The 25,475-nt window shown below is 41.2% G+C and overlaps 1 protein-coding gene and 1 long non-coding RNA gene across 3 annotated transcripts in view; one reads left to right on the forward strand and one right to left on the reverse strand.

The window, feature by feature from the left end:
- Nucleotides 1-25,475, reverse strand: part of LOC127502252 (uncharacterized) — a 265,865-nt gene that overhangs the window by 202,636 nt on the left and 37,754 nt on the right. The window lies entirely within an intron of this gene.
- On the forward strand, nucleotides 1,573-24,836 carry LOC127502205 (uncharacterized). 2 transcript variants are annotated; one of them, XM_051874855.1, is made up of 24 exons: nucleotides 1,573-1,788; nucleotides 2,302-2,376; nucleotides 2,456-2,579; nucleotides 3,316-3,415; nucleotides 5,091-5,213; nucleotides 7,448-7,564; nucleotides 8,389-8,549; nucleotides 9,459-9,605; nucleotides 9,687-9,789; nucleotides 9,934-10,062; nucleotides 11,142-11,327; nucleotides 11,411-11,667; nucleotides 12,363-13,280; nucleotides 13,363-13,456; nucleotides 13,560-13,631; nucleotides 14,036-14,143; nucleotides 14,717-16,171; nucleotides 19,259-19,381; nucleotides 19,686-19,814; nucleotides 21,085-21,277; nucleotides 22,526-22,650; nucleotides 23,266-23,456; nucleotides 23,545-23,678; nucleotides 23,757-24,836. In XM_051874855.1, exons 1-24 carry the CDS (start codon nucleotides 1,743-1,745, stop codon nucleotides 23,987-23,989), a joined length of 5,343 nt encoding a protein of 1,780 aa, XP_051730815.1. In that variant the 5' UTR covers nucleotides 1,573-1,742; the 3' UTR covers nucleotides 23,990-24,836. The 2 variants fall into 2 exon arrangements, with proteins under 2 accessions (XP_051730815.1, XP_051730816.1); XM_051874856.1 differs by lacking the exon at nucleotides 13,560-13,631.

Below are 25,475 nucleotides of genomic sequence, written 5' to 3' on the forward strand. Positions count from 1 at the left end.
GTGGAAACGGAGTTGATGTCAGATCAACACATGATCATCTGAAGATCCTTCTGAAGAATCCTGATGTTAGAAACCAGTTGTGAAACAACAAGTGATGTTTTATGATCAATTTGTATCCCGTTTTACACAAAGTTAAACAAATCATTCAAATATGTAAAAAAAACAAAAACAATAGTAAGATAAAAATACCTTTATATTTTTTTCATATACATTCATATACACATACATCATCTAAACATATACACATTGTTTACAATAATACTGAAACAATAATTGAAAATGCTTAAATCCTTTAAGAGCGAATTCTTCATTCATCCCGGTAGGAAATAAACTTTTAAATGTTTTGATGCTTTTAATGTTCTGACTGAATCTCGTCATACACCTGATATACTCTTAACACTTTATACTGACACGTTTATCACTTGACATGTTATACTGTTGTCACATCATTACCTGCACTACATCCTTATTATATATAATGTGAAATTGTTTTCATTGTTCTTATTGCTTGTTGATTTTTGATTTCATTTTGTATTGTCTCTTATGATTGTCATTGTGCATGGTTTATTATTATTGGTTTTGTCTCGCTTTTTTATTTATTGTCTTGTAATTTATTGTTTTTTATGTCCTTCTCTTCTGTCCTTCTTGAGAGAAAATGGACAAATTAAGAATTTCATTGTACTAAAGTGCACATGACAATAAAGCTCTTTAATCTCGTGACTTTTTATTTGTATTTAAATTACTTTTCTCCATTTGCAATCTTTTAGCTCTGGTGAAGGCCTGTTTGCTGAAATAAACAATAGATTTCTTCCAGCTTCACATTCAAGCACTGCTGTTTAGTTTTTGTTTTGTGTGTGTGTGTGTGTGTGTGTGTGTGTGTGTGTGTGTATCAGGACTCCATCCACCAGCATTAGATAGGTAAAACCGTCCACATTCTGCATGAAACCGTGTCTTTTGCCGCGTGTTTGTTCCCTGTAACAGGATGTGTGTTTCTGAAGAGCTGATTTTCCTGTTCTGTCTGGATGCCTGTGACATGATGTGGTTATGAAGCCATCTTTTTGAACATTGTTGGGTCAAATGTAAACATGAATTAGTTTTACCAAGAGGAGAGACAGGAGCTTTTCTTCTCCACTAATCCATTGTTTTAGGTCTGATGATAATTAAATGTTCAAGACTTGCCTGTAGGTTTTGGTTTCTTCAACAGTGAGTGTTTTTCAGCACTCCAGCACAGAAATGTCAGCCTGTGTCAATAAAGTTATCACAGAAGGGTTGGTTTGTATATCTTTTACTTCCTAATTTATTGCCCAATTTGTAAGATCAGAAAAAAATGAATGTTGTTATGCACAGATCTGTTTTGGAAGTTTAAAACAAGGAAATGTTGGATCACTTCTAGTCAATTAATTTCATTTGTAAATTAATTAAATAGGCTAAACTTGTTTAGATTTTTTTTTATATAATAATAGCCTAATAAGGTTTCATACGAAAATGAGTCCCATCGCGCGCGCGTGTGTTTGTGGGCGTGTGTTCCCGTCGCCCCGCCCACCAGCTGTACATTATAAATGAGGTCCGCTCGCGCCGGCTGCACGGCTCCGGATCACTCAGCCGTGTGATACGCGCTGAATGGGCTCAACATGGCGGAAACTCTCGCACCTACTCCGGCTCTTGCTGTCTCTCCATCCCGCTGCAGAATCTGTTTGTTATAAAGTTTCCTGGAGGAGTTTTTCTGGAAACACTGGCGTCAGATGAGAGACCGTGAAACTCCGGTGAAGATGAACGGCGCACGCGCAGGTAAGCAACAAGTGCAGCGGCTTCTGTTTGGGGTCTGTCGAGCTGATGAAGTGTGACTTTACTGTTTTCTCGTTGGATTGCCGTAATTAGACCGCGTAATAAGCATTTGTGTAAACACAGTGTGAAGATGAGCCTCAGACCATCAGAATAGAGAGCTATGTGGAAGACCAAATATAAACAATCATGCTTTGGTAAATAATAATTATGATAGAAGTCATATTTATGACATACTAAGTCATAATTGAAATTAAAAATGAGAAATTTTCACATAAAAAGTCGAAATTATGAGACAAAGTTGGCATTATGACATAGCAAGTCATTAAAAAGTCGAAATTATGGCTTTTTATGTGTTTGCCTTTTGTTAATTTTATTTTTCTAAATTTTATTTTCTCATAAATATGACTTAGTATGTCATAACTTTTTTACCTTTTTGTCATAATTTTTTTTCCTGTGTGGTGGAAAGCCGGATCATTGGGTATCATTTGTGTGTCTGAAGTCAGGCTGTTGTTTCAGGGGTCCCGGGCTCTCCTTCATCCCCGTCCCGGCCCGCAGAGCACGTGCTGAACTCCGGAGCGGTCATATTCCCCGGTAAGAGCCGCTGCGATCCGTCTGTCCCTGTGGATCTGCCGTGTGTCGTCTCATGAAGGATGTGTGTGTGTGTCCACAGGTGTGTTTGACCAGCACGGCTGTCCTCTGGTCCTGTTCCCTGCGGAGGCGCAGTGTAAACTCTCAGAGGAGCTGAGCAGAGAGGAGGTGTCGCACTTCATACACTACTGTCTGCGCCTGCACAAGTACGAAACTCCCGAACGGAGTACAGCTCCGTTTACTTAATCCTGACATGTGACTCTCCTAGTGTGGAACAGAAAAGAAGTTTTTAAGAATGTCCGAGCTGCTCTTTTCCATAAAACAAATGTATGGTGATTCATTCTGCCAAGCTCCATAAATGCACCATAAATGTCAAATTCAGTTCGTTTGTCCCATTTTAAAAATGTGCGAGTATCCTCATGTCCTTCCTAACTGTATGACTTTCTTCTGTTTTAAATGTTTGTTTTAAAAGTTCCACAGAATACATTTTTGAAACTGACAATATTTATTTATTTTCAGAATAATCCCTTTAGATATCATATTTTTAGGTCAGGAACAAGACTTCATAAGACTTGGCAAGATGGCATATAGTCGAGTCAAAATGCTTTCCACAATAGACATTTTCAAAGCAGCTTTATAGAAAATCTTGATTATAGTGTTTATAATATTTTGAGATATTCATGCCTTATTATTGCATTTAGCAGGTAAGAGCTGTGCGATTTTAAATATAAGTTTGCACCAATATCCAAACAGGATGGCACATGAGTTATACTAAAATTGTGATGCTTTTTTCAATGTTTTGATCACGTCATGCTTTTGTCGTGTGAAATGAAGAAGCTCTGACTTTCTGCTTGACCTTTTGTGTTTGTGTCTCTTGAGATCTCCTCACACAGTGTTTTGTTTGTACATAAATGCGTATATGTTGTGTGTTTCTGCTGACAGTATCAGAGGCGAGGACAGTCTGCTGTCTGTGGTGGTTGATTTGAGACAAGCCAGCGTCACCATCGCACGGTTTATCGCTGAAACGCTTCTGTTGTTGGAGGTATTCATTGCACTATTACGCATTCTGACTTTTCTATGAATATAGTTTCATTCATGTGTAGAAGGAAATGACATTTGATTTTTGCTGTCTTCAACCAGTTAAACCAGCTTCTTGCATTAATGTACTTCAATCTTTAATGTACATCAATCACTCTGGTGTGTTTTACAGTCACTAGATGTTTATTTAAAGGAATAATTCAACCAAGGATGAGCTGTCGTTCACCAACTTATTCCACTTTTGTCTGTGGAGTTTTGATGAATATCCGAAGCGCTTGTTTCCTCTTTGCATCACAAAGCACTGTAAACATAAATCAGTACACCTACACATTTATTCACATGATGCTTTGTTTGGGAATCGGACCAAAGTCATCGTTTGCTGTCTCCTCCTCACAGGCATGAGACTCTCTTCTGGTTCTGCTTTAATGTTGTTCTTGTGAGCAGGTTATAAAATTAAAAGTTTTTAGCAAAAATAGATTTTAAAAAGCTGATATGAGTTTTACTCACCATTAAAATAGCCACAGATGCAGAAATAGCATTAACAAATGAACCTGTGAGTGAGTTTGCAGCTCTTATATGCTGAAATACTTCTGAAAGCGTGTGTTACTGTTTCTCTCACAGTGTGTGTGTCCAATGTAAGTGTAAAAACAAGGGACACGTCATTCGTTCATAGCATTAAGCCTCAGATATTGTCTTTAACATTCCTTGGTGCCAGAACTGAGCTCTTCAAGAGAATGAAATTTGAGTCTTTGTTGATAATGTCACGATTCAGTGCGGTTCAGTCCACAGTATCAGTCTCTCTTGCTGCTGTCTGCTCTACTGTTGTTAAATAACTGACCGAAGCTCTTAAATCAGTGATGTGACTTTGTTTTTAGCGACGTGATGTTCAAGTCGTCCTGAAGACTTTTCAGATGTTTGTTTAGGTTTGCAGAAACACTTTTAAGAGCTTCCAAAAAGAATCAAACACTTCTGCTACTTCACTACATCTACTATACTGAAATATTTAAGTGTTTGCAAAAAAAGGTGATTCACAGATCTTGTTGAATGGCTATCAGTGAAGAAAGAAGCTTATTGTAACCAGATGTAGTTACCGCATCTGCCAGCAGGGCTGAACTAGTTTCTCCATTGGTTTTCGTGTGTCATGGGACTGTGGAGTCCTTGATTTGTTTTGAAACATGACTGTAAATGAGTCTTGTTAGCTCCGGGAGACGGAAAGATCATCTGTGAATAGTGTTTCCATCATTGACGTCAAACCTGGTGTGACGCATCATCTTGTGCCAAGATTTAACATGCGAGCATTATTGGAGCTACAGAGAAGTTCAGTGAACTTAATTTCAGATTGACTTTTGTTAGTTTAGGAGATTAGATACGGATGATTTATACAGATCCTCTTATTTGATTAAATGCTGGATTTTTGGGTGAACTCTTCCTCTGAGTGAACCTCTAGTTTTGCCCAGACGTTGAGGCTGAAGTCTTGAGAGCAGGCTGAGACTGAGAGCTGAAGATCACATGCCTACTGTCGGTCACATGTCTGCTCTTATCTCATAATGGAGCCTTAACATGGACACGGGATACTCACAACACTGCTTTGAGACACAACACTGGTGAAAGGGGCCAGAGAAACAGTGATTGCAGTGCTCCTGACAGCCGACTGACATCTGTAATGTCTTGTGTTGTAGTTTGACAGGAGGATCATCCATTCTGTGTATATTGTTCAGCCAAAGAAGAAAGATGTGCAGAAGCAGCTGGGGAAACTCCTGACGCAGAGCGGGTCCAAGCAGCACAGACCCGTCCTCTTCAAAGTGAGTTCTGTGAAACACTTCTGAGCTAGTGACCCTTTAATCAAGGGTCAGTTCACTGAAATCACGTTCACACGTACAGCAGTGCTGCAGTGATGTATTTCTGTAGGCTCACATCATCCTGGTTCCCTCAAACACCCAATAGGATTTTTTTCATTTGGATTATTGCAGGAAACAATCTGTGAATTTCTTATTCTGCACGTTTTGTTCATGACAATCTAAAAATAGGCTATAAACAAACTACACCACGGTCACATGACTATCATTAAACTCTTTCAGTCTTTATTTAAAAACCTTTTTTCCCTGAAAGCTTGAGTTGTAAGGGTTTATGAACACAGTGAGGCTAGTGAGTAGATGAGTTTTCCTGTTCCGCGTGACGTTTAATGGCGTTTATAACCTCTACATTCTTTTAGACACACAAGATGAATTCAAGATGAATAAAAGCTTGTATTTTATGTCATGGAATAAAACATGAATTTTCTTTAAGCAATGACCTTATTTCAGGCATTTCACCAAAAACACATTAAAAACATTGACTTCAGGATGATTGAACCAAAAGCAGCTTGTTTCTGGGTTTCATCATCCCTGCAGCGCTGTATGACCATAACTTACTAGTTAGGTGGAAAATGACTCTGGAGGAGATCATATTTGAATAAATCTGTCATCAATGCAAGTAATGGCAGCTGCCATTTAAACAATCATATTTTGATCTTATTTACTTGATTTCATTAACCGTTTCTGGGTCAAAGCAACGCAAAATGGAGCAGGTCATGTTTTCTATTAGAGTTCATTAATGTGAGTCATAGTTCAGTTTATACATGTGGTTGCCTTATGTGCGGTTTAAATGTTTGTATACTTTTTTTTTTTTTTTTTTTTTTTTATGAATGTTTATGAAAATCAATATCATGTAATAGTTTGATCTCGAGGGCTCCTGCTGTCCAACACAATATAGACTTAAAAATGTATCTTCTGTGATTCTGACAATGCTGCTTGTTTTCATACTTTCATACATTTTTTTTTTTTTTTTTTTTTTTTTTTTTTTTTTTTTATATTAACAGAAACTGGAAGCATTGTGTTAACTAATGATTTCTGAAGTCATAAGAACTGTATGTTCTTCAATAAAAGTTATTGAGGAAGAAAATTCTTAAAAGATTAGTTCACTTCAGAATTAAAATTTCCTGATAATTTACTCACCCCCATGTCATCCAAGATGTTCATGTCTTTCTTTTAGTCGAAAGTTTATGTTTTTGAGGAAAACATTCCAGGATTTTTCTCCATATAGTGGACTTCACTGGGGTTCAACGGGTTGAAGGTCCAAATGTCAGTTTCAGTGCAGCTTCAAAGAGCTCTACATGATCCCAGACGAGGAATAAGAGTCTTATCTAGTGAAATGATTGGTCATTTAAAAAAAAGATATACTTTTTAACCACAAATGCTCATCTTGCACTGCTCTGCGATGCGCCACGCATTACATAATCATATTGGAAAGGTCACGCGTGACGTAGGTGGAAGTACCGATCCAGTGTTTACAAAGCGAACGTGCAAAGACTAAGTCAAACGGCCTTTACAAAAAAAAGGTAAAACAACGATGTCAGACGATTTTGAAGTTTGAGGAGAAAATGAGTTTTTCACCCTACCACGGTACTTCCACCTACGTCACGCGTGACCTTTCCAACATGATTATGTAATGCGTGGCGCATCGCAGAGCAGTGCAAGACGAGCATTTGTGGTTAAAAAGTATATATATTTTTCTTTTTTAGAAAATGGCCGATGGTTTCTCTAGATAAGACTCTTATTCCTCGTCTGGGATCATGTAGAGCTCTTTGAAGCTGCACTGAAACTGACATTTGGACCTTCAACCTGTTGAACCCCAGTGAAGTCCACTATATGGAGAAAAATCCTGAAATATTTTCCTCAAAAACCTTCATTTCTTTTTGACTGAAGAAAGAAAGACGCAAACATCTTGGATGACACGGGGGTGAGTAAATTATTATGAAATTTTAACTCTGAAGTGAAATAATCCTTTAACTGTGCTCAAGCATTTTAGATTTGAGTCTAATATATGAATATGTTGTATGTACTGAACTATTACCAGATGAATCTATATTGAATCGAGAGCTTGTGAATCTGAATCATTATGAAATCTGCATCATTTCATAGCCCTAATGTCAGAAGTGTATTTGTTTGTTACAGCGGTTGGTTTTAACCCTAATGTCTGTTTTCTTGCATGTAAACAGCGCATTTTCCTCAAAGAGGTTTTTGAACTTTCCAACTACATCGACAGAAGCCAGTTACCGTCCAGTTTGGGTGGATACCTCATCTACTGCCATAAGAGCTGGGCTGCCTTCGTGAAGGTGAGTGTGAGTGTGTGTGAGTCAAACCAACACTGTATATGCAGAAATTTGCATATGAAATGCAGAAAGATTTGTGTGCAGGGTTGTTTTTATGATTAGAATCAGAAGATCATTAGCTTAACAATAAAAATGAGTCTAATGAAAAGACCCCACCATCGTGTGTGTGTGTGTGTGTGTGTGTGGCTATAGGACTGTGAGGCCTGATATCTGAATTCATGTGATGACCTGTTTTTGTCCTCCTAGCCTTTTCAAATCTGAAACACCCAGACGTTGCATAATTGAGTTGTGTTTGTTCGTCATGTTTGATTCTCTGGCTCCGTCTACAGCAGGATAGATCAGTCACGCCACAGCAAGGTCTCATGATCGGCCACGATGGCCTTAGATAACAGATGACGTACTCTTCACTTTCCCCAGATCCTCACAGCTTCAGCAGTGTTTAGTATGTGCATGTTTAGTGTGTGTGTTGTGTGGTGACTCAGATGTGTTTCATTAGTCAGTGTATTCATGATCATCTCTATTGTGTGTCGCCCTGGAGAAGCTTCAGAGGACAATCATCTGAAGTCATTAGCAAGTGAAAGAGCCGCACAGTGTCTCACGTGCTCGTCCCACAGCCGCTCTCTCTCATGCGCTCGTTCAGGGTTTGATAACGCCTTATAGATCTGATCCAGGCTTATTTGAGCCTTAACTTGACCTGAGAGCCGACATGCGCTCCTCCGTTTAAGGTTAATTGAGTATTACTAACTGTACTGTGAGATGAATCTCTGTATTAGATTAATCTGGTTTAGCAGCTTGATCATTTGAGTCTTGTCCTCTTGTTTGTGCAGGAGATTGACACGTTTGTGCAGGAGTTCCTGTTGGTGGTGAACAGACTGCCGTCCTGCATCTCGACTCTACAGTCGCTCTCAAAACTTCCCGTTCCTGCAGACTTTGAGCGGCTCCGAGAGTTTTGCTCTGTGAACGAGGGCCGTTTCCAGCAGCTGAGGAGGTACTGCTGTGTTTTTAGGGTGTTTCAGTGGCTGAAGTTATAAATCTCCTGTACATACCGTTCGCTAAATCGGATTAGTGGTCAGTAGTTCTTTTAAATCCCTTTAAGATTATTTTTCAAATCTGATCTTTAAGGAAATCTCACCTGTTTTAAGGTCCGTTCACACCAAGAACGATAACTATAATGATAAAGATATAGTTCTAAAAATCGTTCAGTGTAGCAGAAACAGAGTTCACACCACAGCTAAAACGATAACGACTCAGAGAAACAATCATTTTCAGAACGAATTTGTGAGTTGTTACTGAAAATGTTTTTACAGTTACAATCTTTCATAGACACATTTGTGTTCAAATGCAATAAATTTAAACAGTGTATTCAATGCATTACTTCTATATAGATCTATATATAAGTTGAAAAACACTTAAACGTTAAAATCAAACATTTTAAATTAAAACGGTGGACTCTCTTGCCTTTTACTTTTGTTTTTAAATCTTTGTTTGTACAAGGTCATAACTGTTTTTGTAAATGTTGTTTATCTAAATGTGATGCAAGTTGTTTTCCTTGCTTTATCCTGGGCAAAAAAGCCATATGTTGACTGTAAAACAGTTTAATTATATGCATTTATGGTGAAATTACTACATTTTTAGTGTCAATCCATGTTTATTTTTAATATTAGAATGAATTCTGAAGAGTCATGTGACACTGAAGGCTGGAGTAATGATGTTAAAAATTCAGCTTTGATCACATTTCTCTCTTTTAATGGGAGGCCCGGCAGAAGAAGTTTTTGGAACTACTGCTATACTGCATCCAAAACCACAGACCCGTTTACGGCCTTTCTTTACACCATAATCCATCTCCAGTAGATGCTACAGCAGACTGTCTACTGCTAATGTGTGCGTTTGTGTTTAGGGATCTTGGTTTAGATGACTTGTTGAAGCATTGTGAGTGTTTGTTGGAGAAGCTGCGTTTCCCGGAGAATGAGCCCTGCTTTCATGCCATGGCTGGAACGGTCCTCTACACACACACCGCACTAGAGATGCTCCGCAACTACAACCGGTACATGTTCATGTAGCTTCTAGTGCTCCAAGATCTCCAGAAACACTGCCTCCATGTGCTGATGTGTCGTCTTTCTCTCAGGATAACGGCAGCGGTGGAGAAGGTGGAGTTGCTGTGGCAACAGGCCTTCTCCAAAGCCCATGTCCAGCTGCAGGTGCTCCGTCTACAGCGAGAAGCTCAACAGGTCAGGAACACAACCAGCAGCATATCATCACCTTCACTAGGGCACTTATTTTTGTTAATCTGAGTACAGATTTGTTTAATTGCTGTGTTTTTGTAATGTCTGTTCTTGTGAGGTTTCTTATATCAGCTCGCGCTCTTCTCTCAGATCCAGGAGCAGATGGTGGCGCTGCACAGGCAGAAGGTGCAGCCGTACAGGACTGAAGTGGCTAAAGACGCCCACAGGGCTGAAGAGCTCCGGCTGCAGTTTGAGGCGTCAGTTTACACTCATGCCATGGTATGTAACCGTTGTCAGTAGGGATGTTAACGATTAATCGGCAATCAAACATCAATGCATGACTAATAAATATGATTGGGACTGTCATATTAAATCTCATTATAATGAGAACACTATTTTAATAAATCTTTGTGAATTCATTGGGTTTTGTTGCAGTTTTCAGCACGTTGTTCCAGCAAGAATATACTGACTAGCACGCATCTGAGGCGGCGTTGGTGACACGTTGTATTAGTCGTTATATTTGGTTATTAATTAATAAGTGATCAATCACATCGACTCATTTTTTACAATCCTACTAGCCCTTTATTTAGACCAAAATCCCTTCTCATTCATTTGGTGAGGAACATTTGCACATCCTGTCATGCTGTTGACTTTAAGCCACTGCAGTAGACGCATATTGCCGTATTAAGGCTAATGATGTTAATTTAAACGACGATCGATCATGGGAATTTGTGTAAATTGACATCCCTAGTCCTTAGTCAGGCTGATTCCACCTGTTCAGATTTACAGACAAAGACTGTCAGAATGAGTTTGCTTCTGTCATCTATTCCTGTTTTCATCAGGCTTTTGAAGATCTTAAAGGGGTCGAGAAATAGACAATCAAAATGTCCCTGACACATATGAGGTTATGCTTCAATGTAAACATACTACAATCGTGGAGGATGAGGAATGGAAAGAACTCTTTTTACAAATATTTAACCTTTAAGTTTTTTGCACCAAAAAGAAAAATAATCTCTAGAAACATGATATATCTGAAATATCAAATACAATTCATGACCTCTTTGAGATGAACGATTCATGTGGTCCGAGCTGAAGTCACACTCCAATATCTGATGTATTCAATGAAATGACCAACTACGGTGTCCTAACCAGGCAGATGCAAGTTTCCATTGACACAAAGTTTGAAACAGTGGTCACAGCCAATCAGAAGATATTTGTTTAGTGACTTATGTATTTCTCTCTGGATAAGCTACCCAACACAGCAGCAAAGGGACGATCTATTAATTTTGGTCTCAGTGGGACTGTGTTCGACTCCACATTTCTGTCTGACCAAATATGTCAACTTCTCTTGTGAACAGGCACTAGTTCGTCGTGCTGAGGACGTCATCCACACATTAGCAGAGACCATTCCGATAACTGAGAGGAAGCCTGCGGAGCCGTGGCTGGATGATTTGGCCAGGTTAAAGGAGAACCTCTTCTCTGCTGTTCAACATCCGTACCAGATCCTGAGGAGCGTGTCTGACTTCCATCACACCTGTAACAGAGTATGTGCGGTGCTGCCAGAGTCAAACGGCTGTAAATCAGTGATTCTCAACATCTAAATCAAATGTGTGGCTTTGCTTCTCAGTGCAAGAGCTGGTACGAGCGAGTGCTTGGCGAGAGCCTCCTGCAGGAGCTGCTGTGGACCGAACACTGTGAGGGTCTGAGCGAGGGCGGATCTTCATCTGACCTGCGCTCCGGCTCGTCCACCTGGAGACGAGGAGTCCAGACCTTCCTCAGGAGAAATCCCTGTCCGGAGGTGCAGGAGCTGGTGAAGCTGGCACGTCTCTCTAACACTATAACTGACCCCAACCTTCAGCAGACGGGCACACAGCTGTCTCACAGGTGTGTACAGACAAAACAGTGTGCAACTTATTTTGCACAAACTTGGTTGTGTGCTATTGTTAGAACATTTACACATAGTTTGCCAGGTCATTGTGGGTAAGTGGCCTTGTTGAATGTGGGCTCTTGGGTTGCTGTGGTGGTAGCAAACCTCAGTGCTTAAGGGGGTGATAGTTACCCTCATTTATGTGCTATTAAACTGATCATGAAAATGGCCAAATTACATTGTACACTGTTTCTCTTGCGAAAACAAAATGGCGGTGCCTAAGGGCAGTTTAAGGGGAGGTAATATAAGATCCCCTTCCTACGTCACAAGGGGAGTGAAATCTGAGTGGCTCATTTTTTCACATGTTTGCAGAGAAAGGCTTGCCAAAACAAAGTTATTGGGTTGTCCTTTTTTACATTTTCTGGGTTTGTAGATGCACCGGGGACCCGATTATAGCACTTAAACATGGGAAAAAGTCCGCTTTTCATGATAGGTCCCCTTTAAAAGTGAGAATTGTTCCCCATAAATGTTACCGTAGTTTCTTTTCACCACTATAGTTCAGAGAACCCCAGAAATGCAAAAATGGTCCATTGGTTGAACCCTGTACCTGTATATTGACCCAGAAACTCATCCTACTTGGCAAAATCACAGCCACAGACTTGTTGAATGTGGATCTTCTGTTTTCATGATGAGTGTTCATGACCGTCCACAGATGCATGACTCTGAGGAGACTCTTGACCTCACCGGGTGCTGTTCCCCTTCATGACCTTCATCTTGCCCTCCAGTGGCAGTACGAGTACCTCAAGGGTCACCACAAGACCTCTGACATCACTTCCGTTGAGGATCAGTGCAATACCTGTAGTCTGCCTCCAGAATCTGTCCAACCGGCACTTGTGGTTTCTCCGTGTGAGAGCTTGTGCGATTTGACCAAGTGGCCTTCAGTTGGGGACTGTCATCAGCAGGCCTCGCCCAGTGGAGCCACAGCCAAACCTCCGTCTCTCAGCTCTTTCGACTCTGGCTTTGATGGAGCAGGTAACAGTCATCTGGATAGCAAGAGCAGAAGGGATATTCTCCCTAGGTTTCTGGGAAATGGAGACTCCGCTTTTAAATCAAAACCCCTTCACGGTCAGATTCACGAGGAGAACATTGTGAGCGTGTCTGACTCTGAGGACCAGCGTGAAGAACTAGGGTTTGGTTTACAGCGGGATGCCACCCGGGCCAGTATTCAGATCGTTCCCAAAATAACCTCAGACTCTGTGAACCTGGAGATCAAAGTGAAGCGGTCGGCCACACTACCCAAGAACCCCTGGCTGAGCCTCCCGATAGATGATCTGGAAAGCTCTTATACGGTTACCATTACCCCCAACTCCTCCAACCCGCGGAGGGACCTGAGGAGCCCCAGTCCCTCTGAACGCTCAGACTGGGCACGAGACCAGCCAACGCAGACGGACGGCAAACACCAGCAGAGTCACCAGAGCTTTGAGGAGTCGGAGCTGAATCCTGTAGGCAATGTCCTGTCCAGTACCTTAACGGATAATGAAGAGAAACTCAGCAGCACCGTGGATGGAGATCCTTCTCTTCTCTGGGACTCGTTCGATCTGCACAACCTCAGACGGGACTCTTTTGAACGGTAAGGCTTTTGTTTGTGTTTTTCAAACAGTGTGTGATTGTGTTGTGGCTTCTTTTATGGACTTGTGTCTTCAATCGGGTAGGTTGGACGTGTCTCTCGGAGACTGGGTTCAGAGAGAGCAACAAGAGCTGAAGGAGGTGGAGGAGACGTTAGAGCGAACAGCTGAGATATTACAGGTGAGTGTCTGTCGAGTTCAGTACTCACGTCTTAAGGGCACGTTTACATGATAACAATGTACTAAAAATAGAAACATTTTTCCTTTGCATTTTTCGTGTACAGACAACAACGTTGTCAAACGATCCCTGTTCACAAGGATCCGTGAAAATGACAAACGCTGTATTCTGCTGCCAGGCCAGTAGATGGTGGTCACTTTGTAAAGAAACACTACTCGCCTATAGACTGAACACAATGCGCATACACGACGTCACCATTTTCACACATTCGCATTTTTGTAGTTTACACAGACAATAATGGTATCAAAAGATTGCATTTTCAGGCCCCCAAAATGCTGTTGTCATGTAAATGAATGGCCAGAACGCATACGTTTTACATTTTTAGTTGTAAACAGCCCCTTTGTACACATGTATAAATAATAGACACTTCTGTGTTCAGCTGATAACCTGAGATGTAAATTTTCTCCTTGCCTTGCGGTTAGCAGCAAAAAGGCCTGCTTTTTAACTTGCCCCACTCTTCTCTGCTAATAAAACTGTGATATTGCAGTTGAAACTATTGACATGCTTATATGTTGTTTTCAGGAGGAAGAGAATGTGCTTGCACAGGAAGTGGTCCTGGATGAGCTGTTGAGGTCAGAGGACCTACACAAACACTGGCCCTCATGGACTGAAGGACACCAGCACAGTATGGTGAGTCAAAAGCTGCGTCTCATTTCGAAGTTTGCGTCCTAGGTCTCATTTGTCGTCCGCATGTCATCTAGGCAGTCTCATTTAAGAACACAAGTAACAGTTATATTGCAAAGCAAGAAGGAAATCTGTCATTTTACACCTCACGAGGAATAAGTCAATTTTATTACGGTTACTTTTCTGAAATAAGACATCCCTAATGAAGTATGCAGCCTACAAATGTGACCTCCAGAGAACGCAGCCTCCGAAATGAGACGCAGCTTGAGTCTCTCGGGGAGTCCAGGAGCAGGTGACCGTTCGATTTCTGCATGTTTACTCGAAAGATTTATTCTAAAGAGAATGTTATTGCCTGAGAAGGACCAAACTTGGTCTGACTGATGGCAAATATAGAACAGGGTTATAGGACAGCGCTGTCAAAATAAGAGTCCCAATCATGACGCATGGGGAAAAAAAAAAAAAAACCTCATGGGCCAATGTTGATATATCAGTCAACCACAATTAATATGAAATATGACTGGACATTTGTGTGTGAGGAACTAGGAAGTATGAATATTTGAACATTACTTTTTGTTCCAGATGTCCCCAAGTGATCTGGCTGAATCTGGCGTGATCGGATTGGATGATGTCCTTCAGAGTGAACTTGCTTCTCTGGACTGCGAGACTCTGAAAACTAGTGAAAGTGACTCGGACACTCCAGGATTAGCCAATGAAAGTCCATCAACGAGTGAAAGGCCTGTGCAGCTGGACACTAGATGTCCTGAGGTAGACAACATGGGGATCCTTCGAGAGCTTAGAGATCTTCAAGTTCTTGAGGAGCAAATTAAGGAGGAGCAATTGAAACTGGAAGCACTACGCTGCACTGAGACTGAGAGGCTTCAGTCAGAAGAACGAACGCTGGATCATGTCACAACACGCAGCTCCTGCAGGGAGAGGAGGATGTTCCTGGCACAGCTAGAGAAGGAGAAACAGGAAGTGGAGATGATGGAGAGAAGCCTGAGCAGAGAGATGGAGAAAGCGGGAAAGGCGAGGAAGAGGTCAAGCAAAGGCCACAGAGTTGTCAAATGTTCAGTCATGGAGAGGAACTTGAAGCTGAAAGATCTGGACGGCGAGTTGTTGAGGAACTGTAGGCTCCAGCAGCAGAGTCCTGAATCTGTTCATCATGACCCTCAGCATACAGATGTGGAGAAGCCAGATTCTCGTTTTATTTTAAACACAGAGGAGTGCAGCAGTGCAGTGCCTCCAAAACCAGCTGAAGAAAATGCCAGTCTCACAGACTCGAGTGTGACTCCTGAGCCTTTGAGTTCAACAAGCCGGTCTGTTCCTACCACAAGCCTGAGTGAGATTGAGATCGAAGGTCCTGCAGCGCCTGACTCTGTTCCCTGCTCTGAATCCCTTCAGGATGCCCAGTCTTGTCATGAAGAGCATTCTGTGTTGAGCAGTTTGTCTGGTACTCCTGATCAGAAACTGGAAGCCATGGACTCCTCTGAAGGCCCAAACGTCCATCCTGAGCATCCAAAGGCTGAAACGTCTTCCTGCGACTGTCCAGACGGTGGTGATTCTGCTGCGGATAAAGTTGAGCTGGAGACTAGTGAAGCGCCCCCAACCCAGAAGAGCAGCGTCGTGCGAGATGCGTTTGATCCAGGAGGTGTCATGATCGCTCCAGTGCCTGCACCGCGGAGGGCCTTTCCTCTCAACGACCAGCAGAGACGACCATCAGCCTCTGAACAGGTGGAATCAGAGCTCTCCTCCGCTACCTCAAAGCTTGAGGCCTGCACACAGAGCACATCTCAAGGCCTGCACATGCAGAACAATAACAACAACACCGCAGTGGTGTGCAGTGAAGAGACCCAAGAGATCTCAGGCTCCTCCACGACCGCCCCAGAGACACAGGTGCTACCCTGCCATGACGACAACTCCACGACTGGGCCGTATGCGGGCCGTGATGTTGTTTCCGATGACTGTGGAGGCTCCATGAGAACAGTCTGCAGATCTCCAATCAGCCAGCTGCAGCTGAACGCCTCCACTAGACAGGTGCAGAACAGAGTCTTGACTAAGGAAGCACTCTGCATTGGTTGATTGTAGGGGTGTGCAATTTGTAGCGTCTAATGTCAGCTTCCCCAAATTACGATATCATAGAGTAAGTCACTCACTTTGAAAACACTCTATGACGGTGCACTGTTTTACTGCCTGATGTAATCTAGTAGAATGCAGTTAGTATTAGCCGAAATTCAAGTTATGGGGGCACAAATCCCCTGTATGAGTCTTTGTCTGGTTTATATTTGATATAGTTAAGGCGTATCACACGAGCAAGAGTGTTTTTCCCCAACATCAGCATGATTGCAAATCTGATCTTGTTTATTCAACTGTTGTATAAAATCAGCAAGTTAATATTTTAAGTTACCCTGTAGACCAGTGGTTCCCAAACCTGTCCTGGAGGACCCCCAGCCCTGCACATTTTGTATGTCTCCATCTATCACACCTGATTCAACTCATGTTCTCATTAGTAGAGACATCAAAACCTGTGTCAGAAATAAGGAGACATACAAAATGAGCAGGGCTGGGAGTCCTCCAGGACAGGTTTGGGAACCACTGCTGTAGACACAATATTGTCAATATTTTTCGCCAACAACTCTTCGAAATACAGCTGTGCATCTCTGAGCACCACACAGTGGTGTTTAATTTCTGAATCAGTGTTTTTGAACAAATGGATGATTCAGTGATCCATTCATAAAGACAGTTGCTGCTTCTGAAGTCACGTTCTGTATAGTAGGCGCTGCATTTGGTTTGAAACTTACTGGCTACGTTTACATGCACCAATTTTCGTCAATCCGAATGAATTGAATCCGATTGCAGATCTGTTTACATGTACTCTAAACATTGTAATCTGATTCAAATATCCATTTATATGTGTTTTATATACATTCCGATTAAAACTTTTGCGCACGTGCTCTGCATATGTGATGTCATATCAATCACACTTGGGGTAAAACCGGGTTGCGTCAACAGACGATGATCATGTATCGACGATAGCCAGAGATATTGTCAAAAGCATCAAATCTTGGCAATATTAAGAGGATTTGGTATTTCGAATTAATGTAGGCCTGTTACATTCTTCTAGTCTATTTAACTATTAGGATCGGCTTCTTTTATTATTAAATTAATATTATACCTGTTGTGAGGGTAATAAAAGATTAGGCTATTAGCTATCTTTGAAAATGTTTTAAACTTTTTTTTTTTTTTTTTTTTTTTTTTTTTTTTTTTAAAAGGTCTATTATACAATGAATTATAGGCCTATAATTAAAATTAAGAGTGTAAGCTATAATATTTCCTAACACCGCATAATCATTGAAAATTAAGCACAGCTTTACTTCAAGCACCGACTTTAATAAAAACAACCTGTTTAACACAAAATACTATTCTCGTTTGTTTCACTAGCCTATATGTACGACCACAAGAGAAATAATGGAATAATTTAAGACCGTTATATGCCGTTACCAGCATATTATGTTGAAATTCGTCTCTGAGAGAATATGCTCTGTTAATGCAGCGTCAGACAGCTCCGTCACTTTTTACTTTCAATTTCTGTAGTGAATACTGACCAAAGTTGAGACTCTTTCACCAGCATAACTCTTTTGCAAAGTTTGCACATTGCTTCTTGTGTGATATCCATTGGCTCCCCTTCTTGTTTTAAAACGGAAAGATTTCCAATATTATGACGAAGGGATACAGCTACGCCACTGCCTGTTGGCATACATCTTTACAACTAAAGAGTGAACGTGAACTTGCGCACTGCGCATGTGCCCCAGAGACTTCTGAATACGATTGAGAAAGTAGTCAGATTCAAGCGTTTACATGGTCATTTTTTGCTGTTGGATCGGATTAGAAAAGGAATAAACCACCCCTTCCAATCTGATCGAAATTTTATTCGGATCGAGCTCAATCGGATCGATTAAGGTGTTTACATGAATGCTTCTCAATCCGATTGAGCCGGATTACAAATGGATTATTTGGGTGCATGTAAACGTAGCCACTTTGTGACTGTTAAAAAGTATGTTATAGTTAGTGTGAATATGGGTAGTATGGATGAGATTTGGACGTACTACATCTGCCATATCACTGTCATGTGACCTACAGCGTCAGTTGCGCAGTTTTACTGTCATCCACACGAATCTCGGCAGAAGTAGTAGGTCATCTGGGTACTTTTCACCTATTTTTTTTTTTTTTTTTTCAAATATTATGTATTTAGACAAACTACTCTGGCATACTGTTTTGGCTGCTATATTCGATTTTAGACGCAGCGAGTCACTTGCTTTATTTAAACATTATTTTTAAATATTATCATGGCATTATTTATGCAATTGTAATTGCAGTGTATATGCATCTAAATGCCACTTCGGATGCAGCTTCTGTGCCACTCCTGCAGTGCATAAAGATTTTGTTGATGCTCATTGGCAACAGTGACGTATTATTCTAATTAAATTTGATTAAATGTAAGAGTTTGACGTAAGGATGATGCATGAATCTAATAAAATGTAATAAAAGTAAATGTCCCTGTAAACCTCACCCCCCCTTAATGGGAAAAGTTAATTTGTGACTCCAGTGACTGAAACACTGCACAGAATATGAAGAGTTTTGGGAGTCAGCTGTTCATGTCAGGCCTAAAGCCTCAAGATACCAGCACAAAAACACTTGGCGAAATATCTAATGACAATCCCAGAAAATATCCAGATATAATTTGTCAATACCGCACACCCCTATCTGACAGTGTAGTTGCACTCATTTACAGTAGAGTGTCATGAATATTTGAGGCTTTGAGGCTCCAGACTCTAGTGAGCTGCTTACTTAGATGACGACAAAGCATTTGAGTAATGTAAGCCCACAATGCATTGGGACTAGCGAGTATAGACTTTAATTAAAGATGCCTTGTGTATATGTATCTGATGCATCTCAAATTGACCAAACGTCATGATGCTTCAGTTCAGCGACGGTCCAGTAGGGTTTAGAGCAGCGGTTAGTACTTTGACTCTTTTGTCCAGGCACAATTGAGTTTTCTCTTCTGTCTGCTTGATGTACTGAGTCTGTAGCAGTTGTTCTGGTTTCTTCCCCGTTCTGAATTAGATGAGTGATTATAAGACGCCCATCGTGCTGGACACAGGGTCTGGTTTGATGAAGGCAGGGTTTGCAGACCAGGATCTTCCAACTACGGTGTTCCCGACGGTCATCGGCCATCCCAAATATGAGGTAGGCTCTTTCTCTTACATACTCTGGTACTATATAGCAAATATCTGTACTATATAGCAAGATTCAGCTGGTGTGATTGTTTGCATCACCGCAGAATTGAACTACTATCATTCGGATCTAATCTGCTAAATGTGACTGTAAGGAATGAAGATATTATAAACATTAACATGACTTTCTGTGAAGCTGCTCTGAAACATTGTTTATTGTGGAAAGCACTAAACAAATAAAACTGACTTTGACTAATTCAGCTTGTTCACGTTTCCTGTTGTTGGTGTGGACTGATGATAAAGGGCTCTTATTACAGGAAATAATGAACGGTAGTGTGGACAGAGAGGTGTACATTGGGCATGATGCGCAGTACATGAGAGGAGTGCTAACACTGAAATATCCCATCAGGAACGGCGTTGTACGCAACTGGGATGAGATGGAGATGGTAAGTACTGAAGGAGCTGCTCTGTGCTTCCCTTATGTAGGTGTTCTTGATGTCCTGCATGTTCATTTGGCAATGAGGGTGAGAAGTTTTATGCACAGCAGGAACTTGGCTTGATTTTTAGTTTATCTTAAGTGCAGTTTCAACAAACCGTTCCACTGGTCCCTTGCAGACATGCATCAGAATGAAGAAAAGCCAGGGTTAGTCCGGGTCAGAAATGGGGTGGAAAACTGATTGGATAACCTCGTTACATAGGTTAAAAGTGTGGTCACTAACAATTTAGTCAACTTTACAGACAAAATCTGTCAATAGTGTATTGATGTATGAAGCACAGCTCAAGTCACTTTCAAACCAAGCAGCGCTGCGAAGTCACATGAAATTATGTGATTGGGAATTTCACATCGGGTTCAGTTGATCATTTGAAGGCTGTTTGGTTTGAACCTAACTTCAGCTGGGATTTATACATATCTACAGTGTTGAGAATGGACGGTGCCCCACAAAATTTCACTGATGTGATGACATGTTCACTCAAATGTGCTGAAACGGCTGAATTTCACTCGCTAACAGCCTCTCGTGTGTTTGAAGGACAGACATTTACTGCTGTAGTTCACATTAGCTGTATACATGCACATGGATAATCTGTTTATAATCAGATTGATGGATCAGTTGGACTGAAAAGCCTTTATGTAAACACCTAAACCAATCCCAGTTACACTTTGATCAGTTTGAAATGGTTGTAGACCTGAAATAATCTGATCAACAGGAAAAAAAACATGTAAACGCTTGAATCAGTAATACCTTGTGCACATGTGCTTATGTTTTACATAACACAAACATGCGTATGATTATTTACACCTTGCATCTTCTGAACTGGTCAGTGAGCGTGGTGTGCTGGCGCACTCTGCTGAAGGTTTGTTTGTATATGTGAATCGGATTGCAGTGTTTAGGGTTTTTATAAACGCATCTTTCAGAATCTGAACTCAGATTGGACTCATTATGATTGATGAAAATTAGTGCATGTAAACGTGACTTGGATGTTCATTAGAGCTGGTCAGATTGACTGAAGACTGGCCTGGTGTTTAAACATACAGGAAGTTGTTTCTGCTATTTAGTTTCCGTACAACTTTCTTTCCCGTTCATCCAGAAGATTCACTGTGACGTACTGATAGATTCACAGCAAACTTTGACATGAGTGCTCGTTTGAGGGAGAACATTCATTTTGGACTCTGATCCTGCTGTTTTTTTAGTGTTTGTTTCTCGGTCTCTGTTGTAGATCTGGCATCACGCGTTCCAGCAGCTGTCTGTGTGTCCCGAGGATCACCCGGTGCTGCTGACCGAAGCCGCCATGAACCCGGTGGAGAACCGGCAGCGGATGGTGGAGCTGATGTTCGAGGCCTTTGGCGTCCCGCTCACATTTGTGGCTCTGCAGGCTGTGCTGGCTCTCTACGCCTCGGGACGGACCACCGGTCAGTCAGTTCTGTCTGTCTTGGTGCTTAATACTGTTGCTTTTGATGACAATGTTGTTGGTTTTTTTTTTTTGGGGGGGGGTTTTGTGTGTGTGTGTGTGTGTGTGTGTGTGTGTGTGTGTTGTACTCATTTGGATTTCTCCTTTCCCCACACATACACACACACACAAACGCACAAGAATAAAATCATCAGTTGTCATCCAGGATCACTTCACATGAACGCTGCTTTCTCTGTGTCATGTTGATTTTTACGTTTTATATTTAAATTTCCTGCAAAGAATTTCAGCGTTTCCTTTCCAGTCTTTTGGCAAATCTGAAATTTGAATTGTGCAACATTGTATCTCTAATAAGGACATGCAGTTCGATGGGATTTAATGCTCCAATGAGTCGAGTAGACATGATTCTTAACATGGTAAAGCCTGACATGAAATAATGATCAGGAAAATTGAGTTTTAGACAAATTTAGACATTTTTAAACAATGTTTAACATTCATATTTGATGCATCAGGCTTTTGTGGCTCATGATAGAGTGAGAATATGGAGGGGAAAAAATAGCTTAGTTTTATTTACAGGCCCAAACTGAGAAAAATATGCAATTTTCTGCAAATGCTGATATTTATATGGACAAAAAGATGAAATTCTGATGCTTATGTAAATCATTGAGATCTTTATAAGAGTACAGCAGATACTGACATAAGATGATTATAAATATCAATGTCTGCCAATGTCTTAATGATATTTAAATGCCTAGTTTTATGATCAAAGCTTTGTAGTTTTAAAGTGTATAATGCAATACAATGATTGAGAGATGAACAGATAAACCTTCCTCAAAAGCCTGATGATCATATTTGATACTCGTGATTATTCTAATGATGTCTGGATAATCAAGTAAAGTTCATTCAGTCCAGATAAAATATTACTAACAATATCAAAGTTATTCTTGCATTTACCTGATAAAATCAGTGCAGATTTGACAGCAGAAAGACGCGTGAAGCACAAGCTGAAGGACTTTGTACAATTATACTAAAAGACTATTACTGAATAAAACAGTCTATACGACAGAAGGACTGGAGGAGATTGTGTGCGACAGGTTTATCAGATCATGTTGATCATTTAGAGGCCTTAGAAATTCATGTATTATACAGTAGCTTTACAGGGTTAAGTCATATGAAACCCAATGAAGCATCTTTAAGTTCTTTTGATTGTCACACAGTAATATTGCAGTGATTGAGGTGTGTTTGTGTTCAGGTGTGGTGCTGGACTCTGGAGACGGTGTCAGTCACAGTGTTCCCGTGTTCGAGGGTTACTGTCTGCCTCACGCCGTCCAGCGCTTCAGCCTCGCCGGGGCCGACGTCACCCTGCAGCTGCAGAAGGTGCTCATGACACAAGACACATGAATATTAGTGCTTTTATCACACTCTGACATTGTGCCAAAATCATTGACCAACATGTTTAATTAGCTCTGCTTGGTGGCTTATTGTGATAATAGAATGAACATTTAAAAGATGTATATAAACATTTAAGAAAATTTGATTGTTAAATGTTGCTGTTTGAGCATGAAAAATGTATGTGTTTCTGAACTCCCTGAAACGCCTCCATCTTGAGTTTTCTTCACAATATTCCTCATTTAAATAATTCATATGCAGAATAAAGGGGCGGGGCCTGGTTGAGTTAGTTAGTAGTGTTGAAACTGGTGGTTATGGTAAGGGGCGGGACATTTCCCAAACACCAATCACAACACACTGCTCCAGCTGATCAATCTGTGCTTTTCAGAAGGAGGGGCTTCATAGAGACAGGAACTAAACGGAGCGTTACTGACAGACTGGGAAGAGAGGAGCTGAAACAATGGGAATGAGGAAAATAAAAACATTCAAGCAGGAAAACCTGTTCTAATAGAGCACAAAAACAACAAGGCTTAGGTTTCAGTGTTTCAGGAAACTAATTTTGCTGCGTCTAGTGCTAAAGTGTGATCGTGTTGTGTGTTGTAGCTGCTGCTGGAGCAGGGCGTGTGTATGCGGACGTCAGCAGAGCTGGAGATCGTGCGAGAGATGAAGGAGAGCTGCTGTTGTGTGGCTCTGGATTATGAAGCCGAGCTGAAGAGCGCAGGAACGGCCTCCTCAGAAGTGCACTACACGCTCCCTGACGGACGGGTCGTCTCGCTGTCCTCCGAACGCTTCCGGTATATTGGGGGTCTTTATGCACGTGTGTCACATGACTTTAAATGTTTAGATTGACCCTCTCACTGTCTCGTATCGTCACATACGCAGGGCACCTGAAATCCTCTTCAGGCCGGAGCTGATTGGACGAGATCATTACGGGATGCACGAGAGCGTCTTCAAGTCCGTTCTGCGGTCAGACATCGACCTCCGGCGCAGTTTTGTGGGAAACATCCTTCTGTCAGGTATGTGTCGAATGTGTCATCGCTGCACTGTCCAATCAGAACACAGGAGTCCTAACATGTGATTGTGTGCTTGTGCAGGCGGGAACACGCTGCTGCCGGGCCTCCCCGAGCGTCTGCAGCAGGAGATCAGACACATGGTTCCTGCAGATCTGAGCACGTGCGTGCGGGTCATCAGCCCGCGGGAGCGAGACTTCTCCGTGTGGAGCGGTGGAGCGGCGCTGGCCCTCATGCCCGACCTCGGCAGCGCCTGGATCAGTGCGGAGGAGTACGAGGAGTTCGGCCCGCAGATCGTCTTCAGGAAGTGCTTCTGAGCTGATCTTAATGTGTTTTTAAGACTTTTTAGACAGGGTTTTTTTTTGTTTTTGGTGCTGTAGAGTCCACTGATAGTGCCAAGTGTTCATCTGAGTCTTTTAGGACTCAATATATGAGTCCGTGTTTTAATATCTGCAGGTTTCCAAGAGGAAAAACGACCCTTTTTAAGCTCTTCACACTTATACTGGTTGTATCAATCAGACTGTCCGTCTCTTCAACACATTAATTATAATATAATCAATCATATCTAATATGTAAATTATATATGTCTGTGTGTTTAACATATCTATGAGATATTAATATGACCTTTTCAGTGTTCTGATGCTTTTCATGAGGCTGATGGTGCAACTATTAAATGTACGGATCCGGTTCCCATCGGGTTGGACTGAACGTGAGGAGCTTCAGTGACGCATCACTTCCTCCATATGCAGTTTCTCAACTTTTCCTCTGACACCTGTGTTTGTGTTTGTTTTTCTGAGCAGGATTGATTGGTTTTATTTGCATGAATTTCACTTCACATCTTTCCTTTTGTATTTTCACATGGTTGTTTTGTTTCATCTGAGAGATGCATATGGATGGATTGTGGGTACTGAAGGCTTTCCGTCAGTCTTTGGCCTCGTGGTGATTCTCGTCTGAAGTGTGCTGTTAATCTCTGTGAGGTTTGCTCTTGTTTACATGTTCATGAGCTGATCCAAATCCTGTCATGTGTTCAGCGTGTAATGCGCTGAATATGTTGCTCAATGTATTTGCCTTGAATGCACATGATCCCCAGCACACGTTTGGCATCAGCGTCTGTTAAGTGGGTAATGCCTGGACCTTTTTACAATAAATATTACTTCTAAACAAGCTGCTTGTTTGTGTTCTGAATGTTTGTTGGTCTTTACTGCTGGCAAGTGATGGTAAAGCTCCAGCTGGCTCTGACTTGAATGTCTGGGACATATGACTGGTTTGATGCTCAATGTCTTTTGGTGAATAAGTGCTGCAGTGCTGCCCACTAGTGCCTGAAGTCCTCAACACAATATCTGTGCCTGAAAATGACTGAAATATACCTTTTTAGGAAAGCATTAAGTGTTTTTTTTTTTTTTTTTTTTTATTTAAGGTACAGTATGTAAGTTTCGGCGCTCTAGAGGTTGCGGAAGAACATTACAGCCGGAGCTACTTCTTTCTTTGCAGCGGTTTTAATCCCACTCAGTCTAAAATAGTCCAAATATAAACATTTATTATAGGCGTACTGTAGTGATTCAGGATAAGACAAAAACATGGTTTGGAAGATGGATTCACAATGTACTTGCTCAAACTCTGAACAAAAAAGTTACATAGTGTACCTTCAACTAAACATTAGCCTATATTCTGATTTGATGGTCTCAAATTTAAGTTTAAAATGGACCAAGATTAAGGTGAACAAAAATAATCAATTTAACTTATAATTACAAGCCCATCTGACATGTTGTAAAAATATTTTCAAGTAAAATTTTAAAAATAATG

This window comes from Ctenopharyngodon idella, chromosome 20 (assembly GCF_019924925.1).
Source record: "Ctenopharyngodon idella isolate HZGC_01 chromosome 20, HZGC01, whole genome shotgun sequence".
NCBI classification, from domain to species: Eukaryota; Metazoa; Chordata; class Actinopteri; order Cypriniformes; family Xenocyprididae; genus Ctenopharyngodon; species Ctenopharyngodon idella.

What these genes read in the sequence shown, in the direction of transcription:
- LOC127502205 (XM_051874855.1), top strand. Translation starts at nt 1,743, where the DNA reads ATGAGAGACCGTGAAACTCCGGTGAAGATGAACGGCGCACGCGCAG. An exon ending in AAACGCTTCTGTTGTTGGAG is followed by an intron (nt 3,416 to 5,090) that starts GTATTCATTGCA and finishes CTTGTGTTGTAG; the next exon opens with TTTGACAGGAGGATCATCCA. An exon ending in GCTGGGCTGCCTTCGTGAAG is followed by an intron (nt 7,565 to 8,388) that starts GTGAGTGTGAGT and finishes TTGTTTGTGCAG; the next exon opens with GAGATTGACACGTTTGTGCA.